General features: G+C 45.2%; 1 protein-coding gene across 1 annotated transcript in view; it reads right to left on the bottom strand.

Annotated features, from left to right (window-relative positions):
- SRBD1 (S1 RNA binding domain 1) overlaps window positions 1–17,004 on the bottom strand; it is a 212,845-nt gene extending 195,841 nt beyond the window's left edge. The window contains exons 1-4 of the mRNA XM_015421999.1: window positions 16,856–17,004; window positions 8,955–9,112; window positions 8,095–8,185; window positions 5,627–5,734 (exon numbers count right to left, since the gene is read on the bottom strand). Coding sequence (XP_015277485.1) covers window positions 5,627–5,734; window positions 8,095–8,185; window positions 8,955–9,112; window positions 16,856–17,004 — 506 coding nt within the window. The remainder of the gene's footprint in view (window positions 1–5,626; window positions 5,735–8,094; window positions 8,186–8,954; window positions 9,113–16,855) is intronic.
- Window positions 17,005–18,462: the final 1,458 nt, after the last annotated feature.

The raw sequence follows: 18,462 nt of genomic DNA, 5'->3' as shown, positions 1-18,462 counted from the left end.
AGCTCTTAACAGTTCGCTGTGGGGGTGTTGGTTCCTCCTCGCTTTCCTCACTTGCAGCATCCAAGTCAGCATTTTGAAACTTCTTGCAGATATTTTTACACGCTTCCTCTGCTGCCTTCCTAATCTCGTTGATTAAGTATTCTTTAAACTATTCCAAAGATAAGTAAACAAATTCCGTGTTTTTTAAGTCCAACAATGCAATTTCACTTGCTGGAGTATCTTCAGTCTCCCCTCTCGCTGCCATTTCCAAGCCTTTTACTCCACTCCTTTTCGCAGCCGCGTATACGTTCTCGGAATGGAGATATCTTTAAAGGATCTTTTTAATGGAGGTCTTTGTCAATCAGTGAGGAAACACCTACATACCAAAATTCTCTGTTGCCTTCGTTGCTTCTTAAACTTGAAATCACAACTAAAAAGGGAAGGTTGTGGCTTGTGCAAACATGCACACCAAGTTTGCTCCTCGTCCTGTTCTTGCGTTGGGACAGAACGGTCTCCCCCCCCCGCTAACCACTGTTGCGGGGGGGGGGGCGAGTGAGTCCTCTGCGCCCATCCTCCCTGCAAGAGATCTGGGTGAAGCCCAACTCAAAGCCAAGGCATGGGGGGGTCTCCAAAAGAGACAAGAAAAGTAGGGTGGCTCGGGAGTGATCTGAGACTCACCCTCAGCATCACACCATTTTCCCGGAACTCCTCAAATCCAACTTCTTCTCAAAACCACTACAGAATTCCCAAGTCTGGTGTGGGTAAGGGTCACTTCCACAATGGGTTGAAGGTAAAAATTATATTTTTCCCTCAAGGACACCTTAATTCTCATTAGTTTATAATGAATTCATACAGGTGAGATTAAGCCAGGTATAACATCTTCTGTTTCCAAAACTTCTGACACCTGAGGTATACTTTTTCTGAATTAAAACTGGAGGCACATTTCACTTTTATAGTGAGAAATTTATTTATTTATTTATTTATTCCATTTATACCCCGCCCTCCCCACAGTGCAGGCTCAGGGCAGCTCACAGTCAATACATAAATACAATTAAAAGCAACATAAAATAATCAAAAACAATGACATTATAACTAATACAATTTCATAAAGTGCTGAAGATGGTTCGTTAGCTATTCAAGAAGACTTACTTCTGGAGAATGCTTACAAAGCTTAGATGTCATTCTGCTTAAGACTACAGTGCAGGCTAGATGTCAAAACCAAGGCTAGGGGTCAATAACCAAGGGCCAGGGCTCTATAGTAGTGGTGGTACCCTAGCTGAAAGCCTGGTGGAAGAATCCCATCTTGCAGGCCCTGCGGAACTGTAAAAGGTCCCACAGGGCCCTGATCTCCTCCGGGAGCTCATTTCACCAGGATGGGACCGCCACTGAAGAGGCCCTGGCCCTAGTGGTAGCAAGCCTGAAATCCTTGGGGCCCGGGAGGTTCAGTCAATTTTGAGACTCCGACCATAGTGCTCTCTGGGGTATATAAGGGGAAAGGCGGCCCCGCAGGTATGTCGGACCCTGGCCATACAGGGCTTTAAAGGTAAGAATCAGTATCTTGAAGTGGATTCGGTATGCTATTGGCAGCCAGCGCAGTATCCTCAGCGCAGGCTGGATGTGTTCCCTCAAGGGGAGACCCATCAAAAGCCTGGCTGCGGCATTCTGCACTAGCTGCAGCTTTAGAATCTGCAACAAGGGTAGCCCTATGTAGAGAGTGTTACAGTAGTCTAGTCTCGAAGTGACCATCGCATGGATCACTGTTGCTAGGTCGGCGCGGTCGAGGAAGGGAACCAACTGCCTAATCAGCCAAAGATGGTAAAAGGCCGATCTGGCAGTGGCTGCTACATGGGCCTCCACTGTTAAGGAGGCATCCAGGAGCACTCCCAAGCTCCTAACCTCTGGCACTGGCACCAACGGCACCCCATCGAAGGTCAGGAGTGGGATCCCCACGCCCAAACTGCCCCGGCTCAAGCACAGGACCTCCGTCTTCATCAGATTCAGTTTCAGCTGACTCAGCCTAAGCCAACCAGCCACAGCTTTTAACGCCTGGTCCAGGTCTTCCGGTCTGGAGTTGGACCGGCCAACCAACATCAGATAGAGCTGGGTGTCATCAGCATACTGGTGACATCCCAGCCCATGCCTCCGAGCTATCTGGGCAAGGGGGCACATATAGATGTTAAATAACATCGGGGAAAGCACTGCCTCTTGAGGCACTCCACAGTCCAGTGGACTGCTGTTCCCCTAGTGCCACCCTTTGTCCCCAACCTTGGAGAAAGGAAGCGAGCCATTGTAAGGCAAGCCCCTGAATTCCTATGTTGGCGGTTTAGAGATAGTAAGAAGAAGAATAACGCCCCCCCCCCGCGCAATAGAACCCATTAGGCTTCCTCAAAAAAAAACCACTCTTCTGAATATTCCTCAAAGCGTACATAATTCCACACTGTAGTTACATCCAATGGAAAATCACTTGGCCCTGCAAAGGCTCATTAGAGTGGCCACAACAGTGAATCACTCTGAGGCAGGGGCAGTCACCTCTGTGAGAAAGCACTGTGGACTCAGAGGAAACTTTAATTATGCAATTCACGGTTTTCACAAGGCATTGCTATTAGCTCTCTCATGACAATTTAGCGTGGCCCTCCAGACATTTGGAGCTGACTGGCCAGAACAAATGTTTGGAGGTTCTTCACAACCATAACACTAAGTTTGTTATCTATTGGTTCTAATAATGTTGCCTCATCACCAAACTTTTAAATTAGCAGTCACTGGCTTTCATTTTTACTTTTATCTAGAGGTTAAATGTAGGGATGGGCACAAACCAAAAAAACCCCAACAGTTTGGTTTGGAGCTCATCCCAAATCTGAACCGAACTGCCCAAAAAACGTTCCACCGAACTGAACCAGTTCCGTAAGTTCAGGATGTCGCAGGACGGCCCCCTGGGGTCCTAGAGACTCCATAATCGTGGGGCAACTCTGGCTGACTCTCCTCTACCTGCCCACCAAGTTTGGTGAATATTGCACTTAGGGGGTCCAAGTTATGCCTGCCCAAACAAGGTGCCCCAGGAAGGTGCTTTTGGGGGAGATGTCAGATGTGGGTTCTGCAGTTAATTAATTAATTAATTAATTTAAATTCTTATCTCACCCTCCCTGCAAGCAGGCTCAGGGCAGTTTACAAATTACAAAATATAATCAAATAGTTAAAACCATATTTCTCATAAAACACACTTCATCACAGATGCACACAATAACTTCATGCCTGGAACCAAAATCAACCATAAAGGGTTGTTGCCCTTCACAACAAAAGCAAAAGATTCCCTGACCATCCCTGGAATCAGATCCAGCTCTAATTTAAACAAACAAAATTCTCAGTGCAAAACTGTACGATTTTTCTTCTCCACTGAAGACAGCTATGAAAAGCATCTTCACATTCATCACCTCAACAATCTCCTTAACAGCCCCTGTAACATAAGCCAGCATTATTCAGATATTCCAGATGTCTATCTGAGGCTGGCAGCCTAAGGGTACTTAGGCAAGATCTGCTCTGGGGAACATTTTCTCTCTCAGGTCACACCCTTAGCTCACCACACTCATGTCTTCAATGGCACCTGTCTGGTGCTTACCACTAAACCTTAGTACAGCACCAAGCTTACACAGGCAGTCTAGAAACAACAAACAACAACAAAGATTCCAACTCAATTTCCTCCTTGTACAACAGCATTTACAGAGCAATTTCTGACTCCAGATCATTTAACATACATTATCTTGTATAAACCTTACAAGAGCACTGTAGTTTAGACCAATATTATCATCTCCCATGTACAAGGTTTTTTGGAGAGGGTGCTGAGGCTCAGGAAAAGTAGCTCATCTATGGCTACCTAATTAGCTAGATAGATGAGACTCGACTAGACGGGACCATCCAGGTCAAGGTCTCACAGATCATTTATTCAGCCACCACACCTCCCCAGGATTATCTGTCATTACTGTATTTACTTAAATGGAAGACTACCTTTTTTGCCCCTTTGTGAAAAAAGGGGTGCTGTCATCCATTTGGAAATAGTTAATTATTTATTTGGATTTATAGCCCTCACACCCTCCCCACGAGTGGGCTTAGGGCGGGTCACAACAGCTAAATACAAACATAGCAATAAATCCAGATACAAATTCATACAAAGTTAAAATTCCTAAAAACAGCAACAATTGACAGAAATTTTGATTTCCCGTATCCACAGGTGCCTCCCGTCAGGCCCATAGCCAGGATTTTGTGGTTTGTGGGGCAATTTTTTTTTGGTGGGGCTGAAGTTCTCAGTGCAGAAAGAAAAGCCATTTAGACAATCGAAATTGCAAGCTATCAGCCACTTTAGATGACAGTTCATTGCAAGTTAATCACTTCTGCCAGCCTAACAAGCCAGCAGGTGGTGGTGATGACTTCTATAGTCAAGAAAGCTAACACTTAGGCAGAAAAAACTCTCTTAAAGGAGACCAGTTTCTTGACACAGAATTAGAAGGTATCCTAGAGGTCACCTACTCTAACCCCCTTGCTGAGTTTGGGAATTAATCAACTACAGCACCTCACTCTGCTTAAAGGAGCACACAACTTTTAAAAATGTTTTTAAATGATTGAAAAAAGCATTTACAGGAGAACGTCTTGTGGGGCTGTGCCTTGAAGAAAGGGGGCAGAGCACCCAAAAGCCCCACTGTAGCAATGGGTCTGCCTCCGGTGCTGGGCAGATGCTGACAAAGATAAGGACCCACTCAGCAGATGCCATGGTTATCTCTAAAGTATTTAGATGCCTGCTGCCTCAAACAAAGGCCTTGCAGAACAGCTCCGTTTGACAGGCCCTGCAGAATTGCATTAAATCCCACAGGGCCCTGATCTCCAGTGGGAGCATGTTCCACTAGGCCAGAGCCAAGGCGGATAGAGCCCTGGCCCCAGACAAGGCTAAGCAGACGTTTTTCAGGCCGGGGACTACTAGCAGATGTTGCTCGGCAGAGCACAAATCTCTACGAGGCACATATATATGAGAGAGACATTCTTCAGTCTCACATTGGCACCTTCTCACATCAGCCAGGAGGAGCTAGGACAGAGCACACCCCACCTTCACCAACTGGCTAGCAAGAGCACAAGCAGTGCCCAGAAGGCACAAAGGCAGAGGGTGGCACACACCCCCACACACCAGCTGGCCTGCTGGGGTTCTTGCAGTTTGCTGAATCACCTGGTGGGGACTGTCCTCAATCTTTGTGCCTTCTGGCTGCTTGCAGAGTCACAAAGACAGAGAGAGGAGCACCCGTTCCACTCCGGCTTGCTAGCTGCTTGTAATCCAGCAAGCCAACAGGATTGGGCAAGCTTCGCTCTCTGCTTCTGTGCCTTATGGCTCATGTCAGAAGTGAGTGGAGATTAGGGTCATCTTAAATTCAGGGTTATCCTTTTTTCCCCTTTAGCCTTCTCTTTTTTCTGGTGTATGTGTGTGTGTGTCCTCCTTTCAGGTAAATACAGTGTATCCCAAAGGGTACCGATTTCTGTTCTCACAGATTTGAAAATAGCCTGACAAAATAGAAGACGATACATAGGGAATTCAGCATCTCATAACAAATCCTTATGGTGGTAAACTCTTATGAAAGCAATAAATATAGACATGCTTCACTTATTTTCTTACCAGTAAGTGACGTCTAAGGGTGCAAAGTATTTCTTCATAATTAAGTCAGCAAAGTAAGCTTCCGTCTCCCTGCAAGCTGTTCCATTGCCAATCACTACAGTGTCACAGCTTTGAATGGAAAAACACACACAATTAAGACTGTATAAAGTTGCCACACCATCGTCCCCAGCACTGGACCACCATGGGGTCAGGGAAAAGAAGATAATACCATCCCCACTGAGCTAATATGAATTTCCAGACAACTAAATCATAGACAACTAGTAGAGGAAACATGAGTTTTGTTACCCATCCTACTTATATCTCTACCTATCTCTACTGGATCAGAACAGTAAGAAAACCCATGCTGCATCAGACCAAATGTCCATTTAACCTGGTACCCTGTTTCACACAGTGGCCAACAGGATGCCCCTGCAAAGCCTACAAGTAGCACACAGAGACCAAAGCCTTCCCCCTGCTGTCACACCACACACTGGCATTCAGAAAATTACTTCTGTTTTAATGGGACAGACTGCATACACAGCATCCTTACTTAGAACAGTGTGGAAGTAGGGCAAGTATTTCTCTATTGAAGAGGCAACCAGGCCAATACTTCCTGTCTTGCCACAACAGGCCAGCATTCTTCTTCCCTCTGATAATACTTCCAAAAGGTCAACAAGAAGGTGCTCTTTTTCATGAAGGGTAATAGTTCTACTGTTTATTATTTATTACATTTTTATCCCATCTTTCCATCTAAGTATAGGGTACAAGGTTTCCCCTACTTTTATCCTCACCACAACGTGTGAAGTAAGTAAAGCCAGGGGTCATTTCGGGGGGTATCACGGGGGAACACAGTTCCCCCGGGTGAGGTACGGGGAGCGGGGCACATGACTAAGCCCCGCCTCATGCTTCCGGCCGCCCTGCTTCCGGCCCTCATTCAGCCAGGAGGAGGCAGGAGAAGAGGGAGGGTAAGTTGCTTCCTCCCTGCCTGGGGCCAGGGAGGGCCTTTGCGGGGCTTCCTCGCACTCCTGCCGGCCTTGCAGGTCCACCGCCGGGCACCTCCTGGGGCTCAGCAGTGGAGCTGCAAGGCCGGCGGCGGCGGCCAGGACCGTTGGGGGCGAGGTGTGTGGCCTTATGACACGCGTCCGGTGATGTCATGGGGTGTGGCCTTATGACACACTTCCGGTGAGGTCAGGGGGTGTGGCATATGCTAATGAGTTATGCTAATGAGTTCCCCTAGCTCTTTTTCTATAAAATGACCCCTGAGTAAAGCTGCAGTGTCATCAATATGTGGGTGATACCCAGCTCTACCTTTCTTTCCTACCTAATTCTGAGGATGCTGTTGATGTTTTGAACTAGTGCTTGGAGTCACTAATAGGCTGGATGAGTATGAACAAATTGAAACTTAACCATGACAAGACAGAGGTTCTCTAGGTTAGTAAGATGACAGACCAAGGACAGCAGATCTCCCTTGTCTTGGATGGGGTTATATACCCATTGCAAACCCAGGCTCACAGCCTGGAAATGCTACTTGACACAGCAGTCACCTTACCTAACTTAACTTACTTCAAAAAAAATTATGGGCCACCTTTCTCCCTTGTAGAATTCAATGCAGCTTACAATATAACAATTATAAAAACCCATTAAAAACAATATAAATAAGACAACAATTTTAAAAGTACAGAAAAAGCCAAAATTTAGATTTAAAAACCTGCCTACCAGACAAGCATCTTTGATTGATGGGACATAAGATCAAGTGGCTGCAGTGGCCCAGAGTGCTTTTGCCCAATTTCAACTGGTATGTCAGCTGCGGCTGTTCCTAATTCAGTTATATCTAGCTACAGCAAGTACAGAATACTGAGGCTAGATTGCTGGTCATGGCCAGCTACCAGGAGCATGACCCCAACACTACAGCAATTACACTAGCTACTGATCTGCTCCTGAGTCCAATTCAAGGCATTGATTTTGACCTTTAAAGCCCTACATTGCTGGGGACGGCGGTATCTGAAGGGCAGTCTTCTTCCATATGTTCCTGCCAGGGAATTAAGATTGCAGGGAGAGGCCCTCCTGACTGTTCCACCAATTAAAGAAGCTTGTCTGGTGGGTACACAAGAGAGGGCTTTTCCCATGGCAGCCCCAGAATTATGGGACAACCTCCCTGGAGACATGTGTCTGGCCCCCTCAATTTCCGTATCTAGGAGGCAGTTGAAAATGGTTTTATTTAAAACTCCATTAAATTAATTTAGTTTTTTATTTATTGGCAGTCGTAATTGAGATTTTAGATAGTAGTCTTTTATTTGTTTTTTATTGTTGTTGTTTTCATTACATTATAAGCTGCCTTGGGTTCTGCAAAGTAGAAAGGTGGCTAATAAATATTTTAAATAAAATAAAATAACAAGGATGAGGATGAGTGACGGTTCAAGTAAGCTAGTGAACTTCAAGATTGATTAGGGATTTGGACCAGAGTCAGACAGAAGTTTTCATCAACATACTTGTACTCCAACAGAAGTCTCCTTATCTTCTCAGCTTCACGGAATCCTTTACCATGATGCAAATAAACAATATCCGTATGGAGTATGTGACCTAAGAAAACAGAAAGGAAACAGAATCAGGAAGAACAATCTCAATTGCAAAGATTTGTATCGGTACAAGTTGATTAATCATCTTAAAAATATAAGGACTACATAGCCATTTAAAAACCCATTCCATTGAAACTTGAATCTCATCATCTAACTAATTGCAATGGGTGAACTGGATGAAATGTCCAGATCAAAAATTCCACACAAGTCATGCACTGCAGGGCTATGCTATTTCCTTCTGCACACTTGTGCAAAATCCCCAGGTTTGCATAAAAATATGAAATACTGAACAAAGAAATAATTGGGAGATAAAAATACTACCCCCTGCGCTCCCCTCCCAAAATCTGCACAGGCATCATTATAAAAAATCCTGGCCAATATCTTGGGTTGCCTTAACAGTCCAAGATCCTGTGCAAAACATTTTGTTTGTTGTTTTTTTTAGGCAAGGCTTAGCCAATGAGAAGAAACAATAGGAAGAAGGTAGGAAACTGAGCAACTGGGCAGTTGGGGGGAGCTGGCTTTTGGGAGGATGGGAAAGAAACAATTGGGGGAATGAGAAAGACTGAAGAAAACAGAATCAGAACGAGACAGGAGGAGGCACGGGCTGGTGTTTCAAAGGGGTTCCTCGTCCCTGGTTAGTCTCTTGGGTCCCTCCTCCCACATTGCTTTATTCTAAAAGAAATCACTTATATGCAGAGCAAACACTGGCAGAAGACATTCATGCTCTAAACATCTGGTAACACAACGGACACTTCTCTTGGCTGCTTACTTACTCATTGGTGAAATTATTGCCAGTTTGCAACCATGAGAGTAACCAGGATCAACTCCCATCAAGGTTCGCCCTCTCACAGGACTCATAAGAAGCAATTGGCGGAGGTTCCTTCCAAACATCATTACAGATTCCTTCTCGGCATCTGAAGTTAATTTTGACCTAAGAACAAGAAACCAGCAACTTCATCACATGTGTGCAAAGGAATATTTCAGTTACATACCCTGACTCAATTGTTCCCCCCGTTCCCATTACTCCCCCCCCCCCAGTGTGTTATTCCATGCTGTCATAAGAAGGCTGGTGCTGCTTTTAAAAACTGGTCCTGGTTCTGGGCCAATTCTTTCATTACCTAAGTGGTGTGATGCGCTCAAGGCAACTTTACTCATGATTCAAAAGAAGCTTCTGCGTCCTCCCTCATTTGCAGTTTACAACACCCCCCTCCCCAGCAGTCATTTCTGACCTAGGGAAAGTTAATTCCTAGTGTTGCAGGCGCTGCACTGAGGAGGGAGAAGGACGCAGAATTGCCCCCTTTTCCCATCAGTGCTGGTCTGCTGGCAAAAAAGGTAGGGGGGCAATTCAGCTTCCCCCTTTTCAGGACATTCTCAACCTGCTACACTATTCGCCCCATTAGGTCCTGCAAATCAGCTTCCTCGTGGCTGGAGAGGAGCTCTGGGAGAAGGGAACAAGGGAAAGATCTGTGGTACTTGCACCCACAAACTGCTAGATCCAATCCAATATCTCCTTCAATCAGCATGGGCAGCGTCTTAAATTTATTTGGTTGTAACCATGAGTTCAAACATTTGCTTGAAAGCTCCGGGCTTAGCCATGTGACTCATTCTCAGGGCAGAACTGGATGGGACACTGATCATGTATAGAGTATTCAAACAAATAAACCACACCCTGTTACATAATCACAAAGTGTATTTCCATGCTCAACACTACTGCTGTTGCTTCACAGAAAAAAACAACACAAAAAGAAATGGTGTCATATCTCATGCTTCCCTTTGGAGTCACTAATGCACTGATAAGGGCCAATAAACTGAAGCTTAATCCAAACAAGAAAGAGTAGCTATAGTATCAGCCAACGGCAAATCAAGGACAGAGACTGGATTGCAACTTGGGGTATTATGAGGTCATTTCTGTAGATCAGTATTCAAGTTGTATCTGTGGCTCGTAGGTCCTTTAACCAACTTCACATTGTTGGTCAGAAACATCCCTTCCTGGAAAAATGAGATCTGGCCACAATCACACTCTGCTGTTCCCCTCCAGATATAAATAACTGAAATGCACTCTGCATGAAACTGCCTCTAAAGATTGTCCGGAAACTTCAACAGGTTCAGAACACAAGTTGCAAGACTGCTAGGTGGAATCAATTACTGGAAACATACTGCTCTGCTACTAAAAGAATGACACACTCTGCAAATTCATTTTGAAACACAATTCAAATCACAGGGTTGCAATTTTAAGAGATCTGCTTGTTCTGGTTTCTTAAGTCCTTCCTGCTCCCACACAAACCTGTTATGACAGACCCCTGTCTCTTTCCCAACACTCAGGCAGAATTTTCCCACCAAAAATATTTTAGTTCCCTCAGTAACTGAGTCGCCCTCTAGTAACATCTATTTCTTCATTGTTTGATGAGCTTACATTGTCCCACCCTGTCACAGATATTTGTTTAGGCTTTAGACCCAGTACAGGAATTTGAGGGAAATACAGGAACTGTTCTGTTTTATAAAACCTTGTGAAATGGCACTTGAGGTAGATTAACTTTCAAAAACAGAATAATTTTTTTATTAAACAGGCAGGGAATATATAAATATGAGGATTCAAGGTTGCTGAGATAAAACTTTCTAATATATACATAATTGAGGCTTTTGAACATAGAAGAGAGCAGTGTTGAAGCTTAATTTCTGAGTTTTGAGTTATTTTCAGTGAGAGGTTTTTGCTTATTATTATAATATTATATATTTCAGCTTTACACAGAATCTTGAATATAGTTTCTTAGAGAATAGCTCTGTATTAGTGCTTCTAGGTTTCTCCTTTCAGAGATCTAGTTTTTCCCTTTAGAGATTAGTGTTTTCCACAAACTCCTGAGGTGTCTAAGCTTCTCCCCTTTATCACAGACCAACATTCACTTCTCAACCCCTTTCACTGGCAGCAAGTTATTCTCCTTGTCCCTAAGAAGCAATAACTTCTTTTACTATTTGGCTTGTATGGGAGTTCTCGCTAACTACCCACAGGGGTCGTTTCGTAGAAAAAGAGCTGGGGAACTCATTAGCATAACTCATTAGCATATGCCACACCCCCTGACATCACCGGAAATGTGGCATAAGGCCACCCACACCACCCCCAACGGTCCCGGCGGCCGCCACCGGCCTTGCAGGTCCACTGCCGAGCCCCATGAGGGGCCCGGCGGTGGACCTGCAAGGCCAGCGGGAGTGCAAGGAAGCCCCGCGAAGGCCCTCCCTGGCCCCAGGCAAGCAGGGGTGGGGAGAGGCAGGGAGGAAGCAACTTACCCTCCCTCTTCTCCTGCCTCCTCCTGGCTGAATGAGGGCCGGAGGCAGGGCGGCCGGAAGTGGGGGGCGGGGCTTCATCATGTGCCCTGCCCCCGTACCTCACCCGGGGGAACTGCGATCCCCCGCGTTCCCCCCCGAAATTACCTCTGACTCCCAGACCTTCTGCCAAACCCTTCTCCAATATCTATTGTCAGTATAAAACTGTTCTGTGGATTTCTTGACTGAGAATCTAAATTTTCCTTCACAGTAGTTCAATATATTTAAGACAATTGGTCCTTCTTCTCTCTGTAGAAGTACTTTTCTGACAATTCCCTGACAGAAATCACTGACTCCCAAAGTCTCTTACTTCAGAAGCCAAACCTTTTGGCTACTAATCCAGACAAAGACCAAAAGGCAAATGAATCTTTTCCATCCAAATCAGCTGTTTTATTTCCTCTCTAAACTGATGATGGCCAATCAGAGAGCGAGTAGAGCAGCCAATCACATAAGCTCTTCTCCCCAGGGAAGATTAACTCTTGAACTCCCTGTGGAATTCCCTTCCCCTGCATCCATTAATTTGATACCTAGTCTTTAAATTTTAGATGCTAGGAGACAACTTTCTTTTCCCAAACTTTTGGCGACGTTTAATGGGGGGTGGGGGAATGCTGGATTACTTTTATTGCTGTTCTTATCCTTAAACGCAGACATTCATATTACATATTAAACATGGAGAACAGAAGGTGGGGGTGCATGCCAGGTTGCAACGTTTGACAGCAAGTACACTCAGGTCACTGCTGATTGTTTCCTTAATATTAATTTAAGGATTCTAGAGATAAATTCAGGGAACTAATTTTGGCTTCGATGTAAGAAAGCCAGCTGGAATTAACAGATTCAGAAAGTAGTTGGTACGTATAACTAAAGGGGTCAGAGTTGAAATGAAGTCGTAACCAAAATTTAATAGTGTGGATCCATGCCTTAGTATCCAACAAATTCTGACCGCACTCCAAGCATAATACAGCATAGGTACCCCCATGATCTTTCGCAGAAAGGTAGAGTGGACACATTCAACTGAAATGTCCATTGCGTCATTCCAGAGAGGTAATAATTAAGCTCTAGTTTTAGCACTAAAGGCTTTAAGTGCAGCTGGCACATACTGGTTACCTTGAACAGAAAAATAAAAGCGACAAATTGCTGCAGCACTAACTTTAGCTAGATTAATAGCCATTCTGCGATGGTAGGTCCAAGTAGCATTTGATTGGAAATAGATGCCCAGATATTTGAAGTGCTTAACCTGTTCAAGTTTGTTGCCATTAATAATCCACTTATATGATTTTCGGGAATAGGGAATGACTAATACCTGTGATTTTTCATAATTCAGATCCAATCTGTTAATCACACAATAATCAACAAATTAACATTTGTTGTAGGAATTCTAATGGAGAAGATTGTAGTGAAAAAAAATGAATTAAGACATACGTATTTTTTTTCTCTACTGAAGGACCTCTCCGTAGACCACACTGGTGGTTCTGTCCTGAAGTGCTACGATCACCAGGCTGCCTCATGAGCTCACTCTGGAGCAGGCCACATAGAACTGTCCATTTAAGAAGCAGTCATCTGTTACACCAACTCCTGCCATCTTCCACAAAAGTGATGGCCTTTCTACTTGTGTTCCTGGATTGTTTTGCTCAAATGGAGAAAGTGTTGTTCTGAGCATCTCAGGGTGATCTCACTGGTACTTGGCCTGCGCAGCTCAGTGCACCGCAGGAGTACTATGTGCAAATGTCTTTGCCGCATAAGTTGCCTTCTCCTTGTAGCATTGGTGTATCTGGCTCAATGTTTGCCAGGAGCTTTCTTGGGGACAGTAAGAGGTGGGAGGGGGAGTTGGTGTGAGGGAGTGGTGATGTGGTGGACAGTTCTTCAGGTTCATGAGGGAGGCATGCATCAAAGTGGCTACTAGAAATGTCCTTTATTATCTCCCCATGAACATTCATTAACTCAACTGCCATGCTGGCTTTTTAAAAAAATGTCTATTCAGGAGTCTTGAATCACTGATTTCTGTAACTGTCCTCAACTGTTTGCAGTCTCTTCTAACTGTGTTTAGATCTACAGCTGAGCAATCAGAGGAAGGTGAGTGCAAACAGGCAGGTTTTACCCCAGAACTTTGAACTACACAGTTGACCAAGGGGGGGGGGGCAAGGAGGCAGCAGCCTGACAGGCACATGGGAAACAATTGGGGGGACACATTTTGCACCTTTTGTACCCCCTTAGGGGTCGTGTTTCTCAGAAATCTCTTTGTGAGCGGGTTGACGTCATGGTAGGAATGCACTCCCCTTATTTTGGGTTTCTTGGTGCAGGGGTTTGGCCTGGACATTGAATTGGGGGGGAGGGCATACCCCCCCTTTTTTTACAAAATCCTCCCTTCCAAATGCCAAGATTCCCAACTCCCTGCTGCTCCTGCTTCCATCAGTATGCCCCCATCTAATACTCCCTGGCCCAATGCCAGGGAGCAGCTGTGCCTCCCACCTGCTGCAACCATGGGTGTGGGGACACAATTCCACTCCACTGCATGAAGATACTTCTGCACCCTGCAGAGTGACTCATGCATGGTGGAGCACCAGGTATGCTGTGCCCGTGTCCAGAGGGGCTGGGACCTGCAACATTTGGCCACCACTATTCTCTGGAGGCACCTGCAAAAGGCACACCCGTTTGTCACTGCCAGAGGAAGGAGTGTCAGCCACTAGTGGTAGGTGGAAGAGGCCTACTCTCACTCAGCAGATGGAGGTGGCTTGATGCCTCCTCTCTACTAGGTCACATAGGTTCTGTCCTGTCTGTTCTATGGTCCAGAACCCACACTTGACAACATTTTTCCAGAAAGCACTTTCCTGGGGGCACCTTCTTTGGCAGGCTGTAACTTGGACCCTCCAAGTAAGGGCACGTAGGGGGGCAATCCCAGGGAGGTCCACCACAAGTTTGATACCTGTACTCACACAGGACCTGCTCTATACACTCCTGAACCTGTGTCTGATATCTCCTCAAAAAGCACTTTCCTGGGGACACCTTGTTTGGGGGTCCATAACTCGGACCCCCCAAGTCCAATCCACACATAACTTGGAGGGCATGCAGGAAGCATCCCAGGGAGGTCTGCCGCAATTCTGATGCTTCTATCTCACACAGGGTCTGTTCTATACACTCCAGAACCAATGCCTGACATCTCCCTGAAAAGCACTTTCCTGGCGGCACCTTGCTTGGGGGCCCATAACTCGACCCCCTCCCCAAGTCCAATCTTCATCAAACTTGGTGTGCAGGTAGAGGAGAGACTGCTGGAGATACCCCACAATTATGGAGTCTCTAGGCTCCCAGAGGGCCACCCCACTGCATCCCGAACTTCTCAGCTTCAGCAGAACGGCCGGGTTTTCCCAGTTTGTACCCATCCCTAATTAAGACCATTATAACAATCTGATGTACTCAGTATGAAACACACAATTTGGACTGTCATTAAAAATGTTAAGCAAATTACAGCTTGCATATAGAAACTGTCAAATTTTCCCCCATGTAAAATGCATTCTGATCATTAAATTGTTTCCCACCAGTCTAATTGCCAGGAGAAAATGCCTTTAATGTTCAAATTTTGCATATCCTTAAGATCCAAATAGCAAGTTATGAAACTTGTCAGTGATAATAGCACATATATAAAAACTCAGCTATTCAGTCCAATTCTACATTCATCTACTTGGAAGAGACAGAACTTACTTCCAAGTAAGTGTTCTAATTCTGCTGTTTTTCTTTTTCATGCCCTAGAATTTCCTCTTTTACATAAAAAGAGTTGTTGTTGGGGGGGGGAGATCAATAGTACCCTTATGTGATGACCAGCACATTAAGTGAAAATGTATTATCTCAACAAAATGGAATGCTTATTAAATTAAGATGTTTAACCTCCCATAGCTGTCCTCAACTAAAAGCCTAACGGAATATCTCTGCCTTACAGGCCCTGTGGAATTGCATCAAATCACGCAGGGCCCTGATCTTGTTTGGCAGAGAGTTCCACGAGGTCGGGGCCAGGACCAAAAAGGCCCTGGCCCCAGTCAACGGCAGCCAGACCTCCTTAGGGTCAGGGATCACCTAGTGGACCAACAAACTGGGCATAGAGACCATAGCCTTCCATGGATGTTGCCCCCAGTCATAAGGGAAACAAACATAAGCCTTGAAAAAATTAATTGCTCCACATAAGAACATACATAAGAAAAAAAGAGAAGCCATGTTGGATCAGGCCCCTGGCCAACCCAGGTGCCATCAGAAGTGGGGCCAGAACTCCAGAAGCCCTCCCACTGTTGCTTCCAAGCACCAAGAATACAAAGCATCACTGCCCCAGATATAGTGTTCCATTTACACCTTGTGGCTAATAGCCACTGATGGACCTCTGCTCCATATGTTTAATATGAGGCATCTACCTCTCTATGTCTTTGAAGTGAGTAGGTTATCCGCAACACTGTCCCCTCTCTTACCACTGGGATGCTTCATGTAGCTAACATCAGCAGCTGAATCCCAAAAGCATCTCCATTATCTAGAAAGAATGGTCCCAGTCCTGAGCATTCAATGACTTGAAAAAGCACATCAGTTGGAAAACAGAGGACATCAGCAGCCAATATCATTTGGGATAGCTCACAATTTCAAGGAAGATGCCTGCTCATTTCTCCAAGAACCCATCAGCAATGGCCAATTTCCAACCTATACACACATTCCTATTCCCACATGAGAAGGAGGGTAACATTTTTTCCCTATGGTAGCCTCTTGAAGCCTTGAGGTGCACTGCTCTGAAGGTCCCTGTCAAGCTCAGGTTTAACTTTCATTTCCTTAAGTTCTGTTTTTCTTCCCCTTCGCTTGTCATGTTGAATTGGGGGGGGGGTGTTGTAAGAGCACATAAGAGTAGAAGCCATGATTATTCCTGAAGTTGTGCCCCAAGTGCTGGTTTTCATGGGACTGACCTTGGTGAATCTTTGTGTCATGCCTAGGTTAGATAGGGCACCATATATCTGTCCGTGTTGCTATAGAAACGCTAGGGGGTAGGTGTGACATGGGTGAATGTGGAACGTTATGCTTTTACCTATCACCTGTAATTTCCCGCAGTTTTCTTCAGTCCTAACAAGAGTTCTTGAACCTACAGCAAGCATATCTCTAATAAACATTTCACTGCCAATAGTGTGTGTGGAGAGTGACTTAGCTGGGGACCTGACGGTCCCTTCAACTCAGGGAGAGGACTTTTTAAATTGCAGACAGATGTGACTTGAAAGGGGAGCTTGAAGCACCCATGCCCAAGTAGACTAACCCCAATTTGCCTCCAAGGCCAGATGAAAGTGCTGTGACCTGCTGGACCAGCATGTGTATCACCAATAGACTGAGTTGATTAACTGGTTACCTGAATTCTCTGCAGAGAAGAGGATAAATAAGGCGTTTATATGAGTCTTCTACTGAGTAACGCAGCAACTCCATTAATTCAGGGTTTGCATAGGCCTTTGGTCTCCACCTGTGCACCAAAATGTTCAAAGTCAGATCATTTGGCAACATCATAAATCACAATCTTCCAAAAACCTGCCACTTTATAAAAAAAAGAACAGGAAGATTCATTTAGAATGTCTGACATGAATGCCTTCTTTATCAGGACCCTTAATGTTTTGAAGATGTGAATCATTTTCTGGTCAGAACATAACAAATCATTAATAAGCTCTAGTAACACGGACAAATGGAGGATGATATCCTGAATTACCATTAGTTAAATCATCTCAAGCTATAACAGTCATGAACCTACTTAGTCCATGGAAACAAGAATTACTGTAAAGAAATAATTTGATTGCAAAAGCTAGCGCATGGAAGAGTTGGGGTAGAACTTGAAACTAACAAATTATGTGGCAGGGTATGAGCTTTCATGAGTCACTGAAACAGTTTAGACACCTGCTAAAATCCTTCCGGCCTTTCAACCAATGAGTTGGATCCAGTGAAAATTTCTGCTGATGGAAGGAGGGTGATTTTCACCCATTCCCGTCTCCTACTGTTCACCTCTGTCTTCCCCCTCATGCTGTTCCTAGGGGACCTCTGCAAACAGGGCAATCTCCAGTTGTCACCTCGGCAACTAAGTCACTTCGTGGTTGTAATCAAGTCACTGTTCTGTCAACTTCTGTCCTCTCACCCCTCCTCATCCTCTATACAACAGGGAATCGACCCTTGGCACTTACCGTGAGGGGTCCTTCTACTCTGAGGAAAGGAGGACATCTTGGGTGATTCCCACCATCCTATCAGGGAGAGGCAGGAACATATTCTTTCTTCCTCTCCCTGTGTGGACTGGGAACGCCCCTTACACCTCATTTCGGGTAACTCCCAGCAGCAGTACTGGATAACACTCTTCCTTAATATTGAACAAGATAACTCAAAAAAACTGCAAACATGGGTAGAAAACACTAGGAACAAGGACAAGGAAGGTCATGAACCGTCACGAACCCCCAAGTAAAGAACTGCATACATGCAAAAGGCACAACAGTTCAAAGACAGGGAAGCAACACATCAAAGATTTTATTTTTATTTTGAGATAGAGGTGGAGAGCAGATGTTCTGGGTGGGGCAAGATGTCCCCCTTTCCTCAGAGTAGAAGGACCCCTCACGGTAAGTGCCAAGGGTCGTTCTCCCTCTGAGGCGGAGGACATCTTGGGTACTTCCAAAGCAGTACCCAATGCCCTGGACGGGAGATCGCTCTCCTCTCCTACGATGTGTTGCAGAACCCTTCTTCTGAAGGAGACATCCACCAAGTCGTATGCATTCAGTTTGTAGCGTCTGATGAAGGTAGACACGTAGGACCAGGTGGCGGCTCGGCAAATTTCTTTGACCGAAGTGTACTTGGCTAGAGCTGCGTTAGTGGCTGTGCTTCTGACTGAATGAGCCGTAATTCCTGAGGGTGTTGATGTACTAAGACATAAGCTGTTCCAGATCATATGCATCTGCCTGACAGATGACAGCTCCTAATTAACAGATAAGA

The sequence above is a fragment of the Gekko japonicus genome, unplaced genomic scaffold, assembly GCF_001447785.1.
Source record: "Gekko japonicus isolate JY-2015 unplaced genomic scaffold, Gekko_japonicus_V1.1 scaffold128, whole genome shotgun sequence".
In the NCBI taxonomy this organism is placed as follows: domain Eukaryota; kingdom Metazoa; phylum Chordata; class Lepidosauria; order Squamata; family Gekkonidae; genus Gekko; species Gekko japonicus.
The sequence above is the reverse complement of the archived record's forward strand: the minus strand, read 5'-3'. Positions and strand labels throughout refer to the sequence as shown.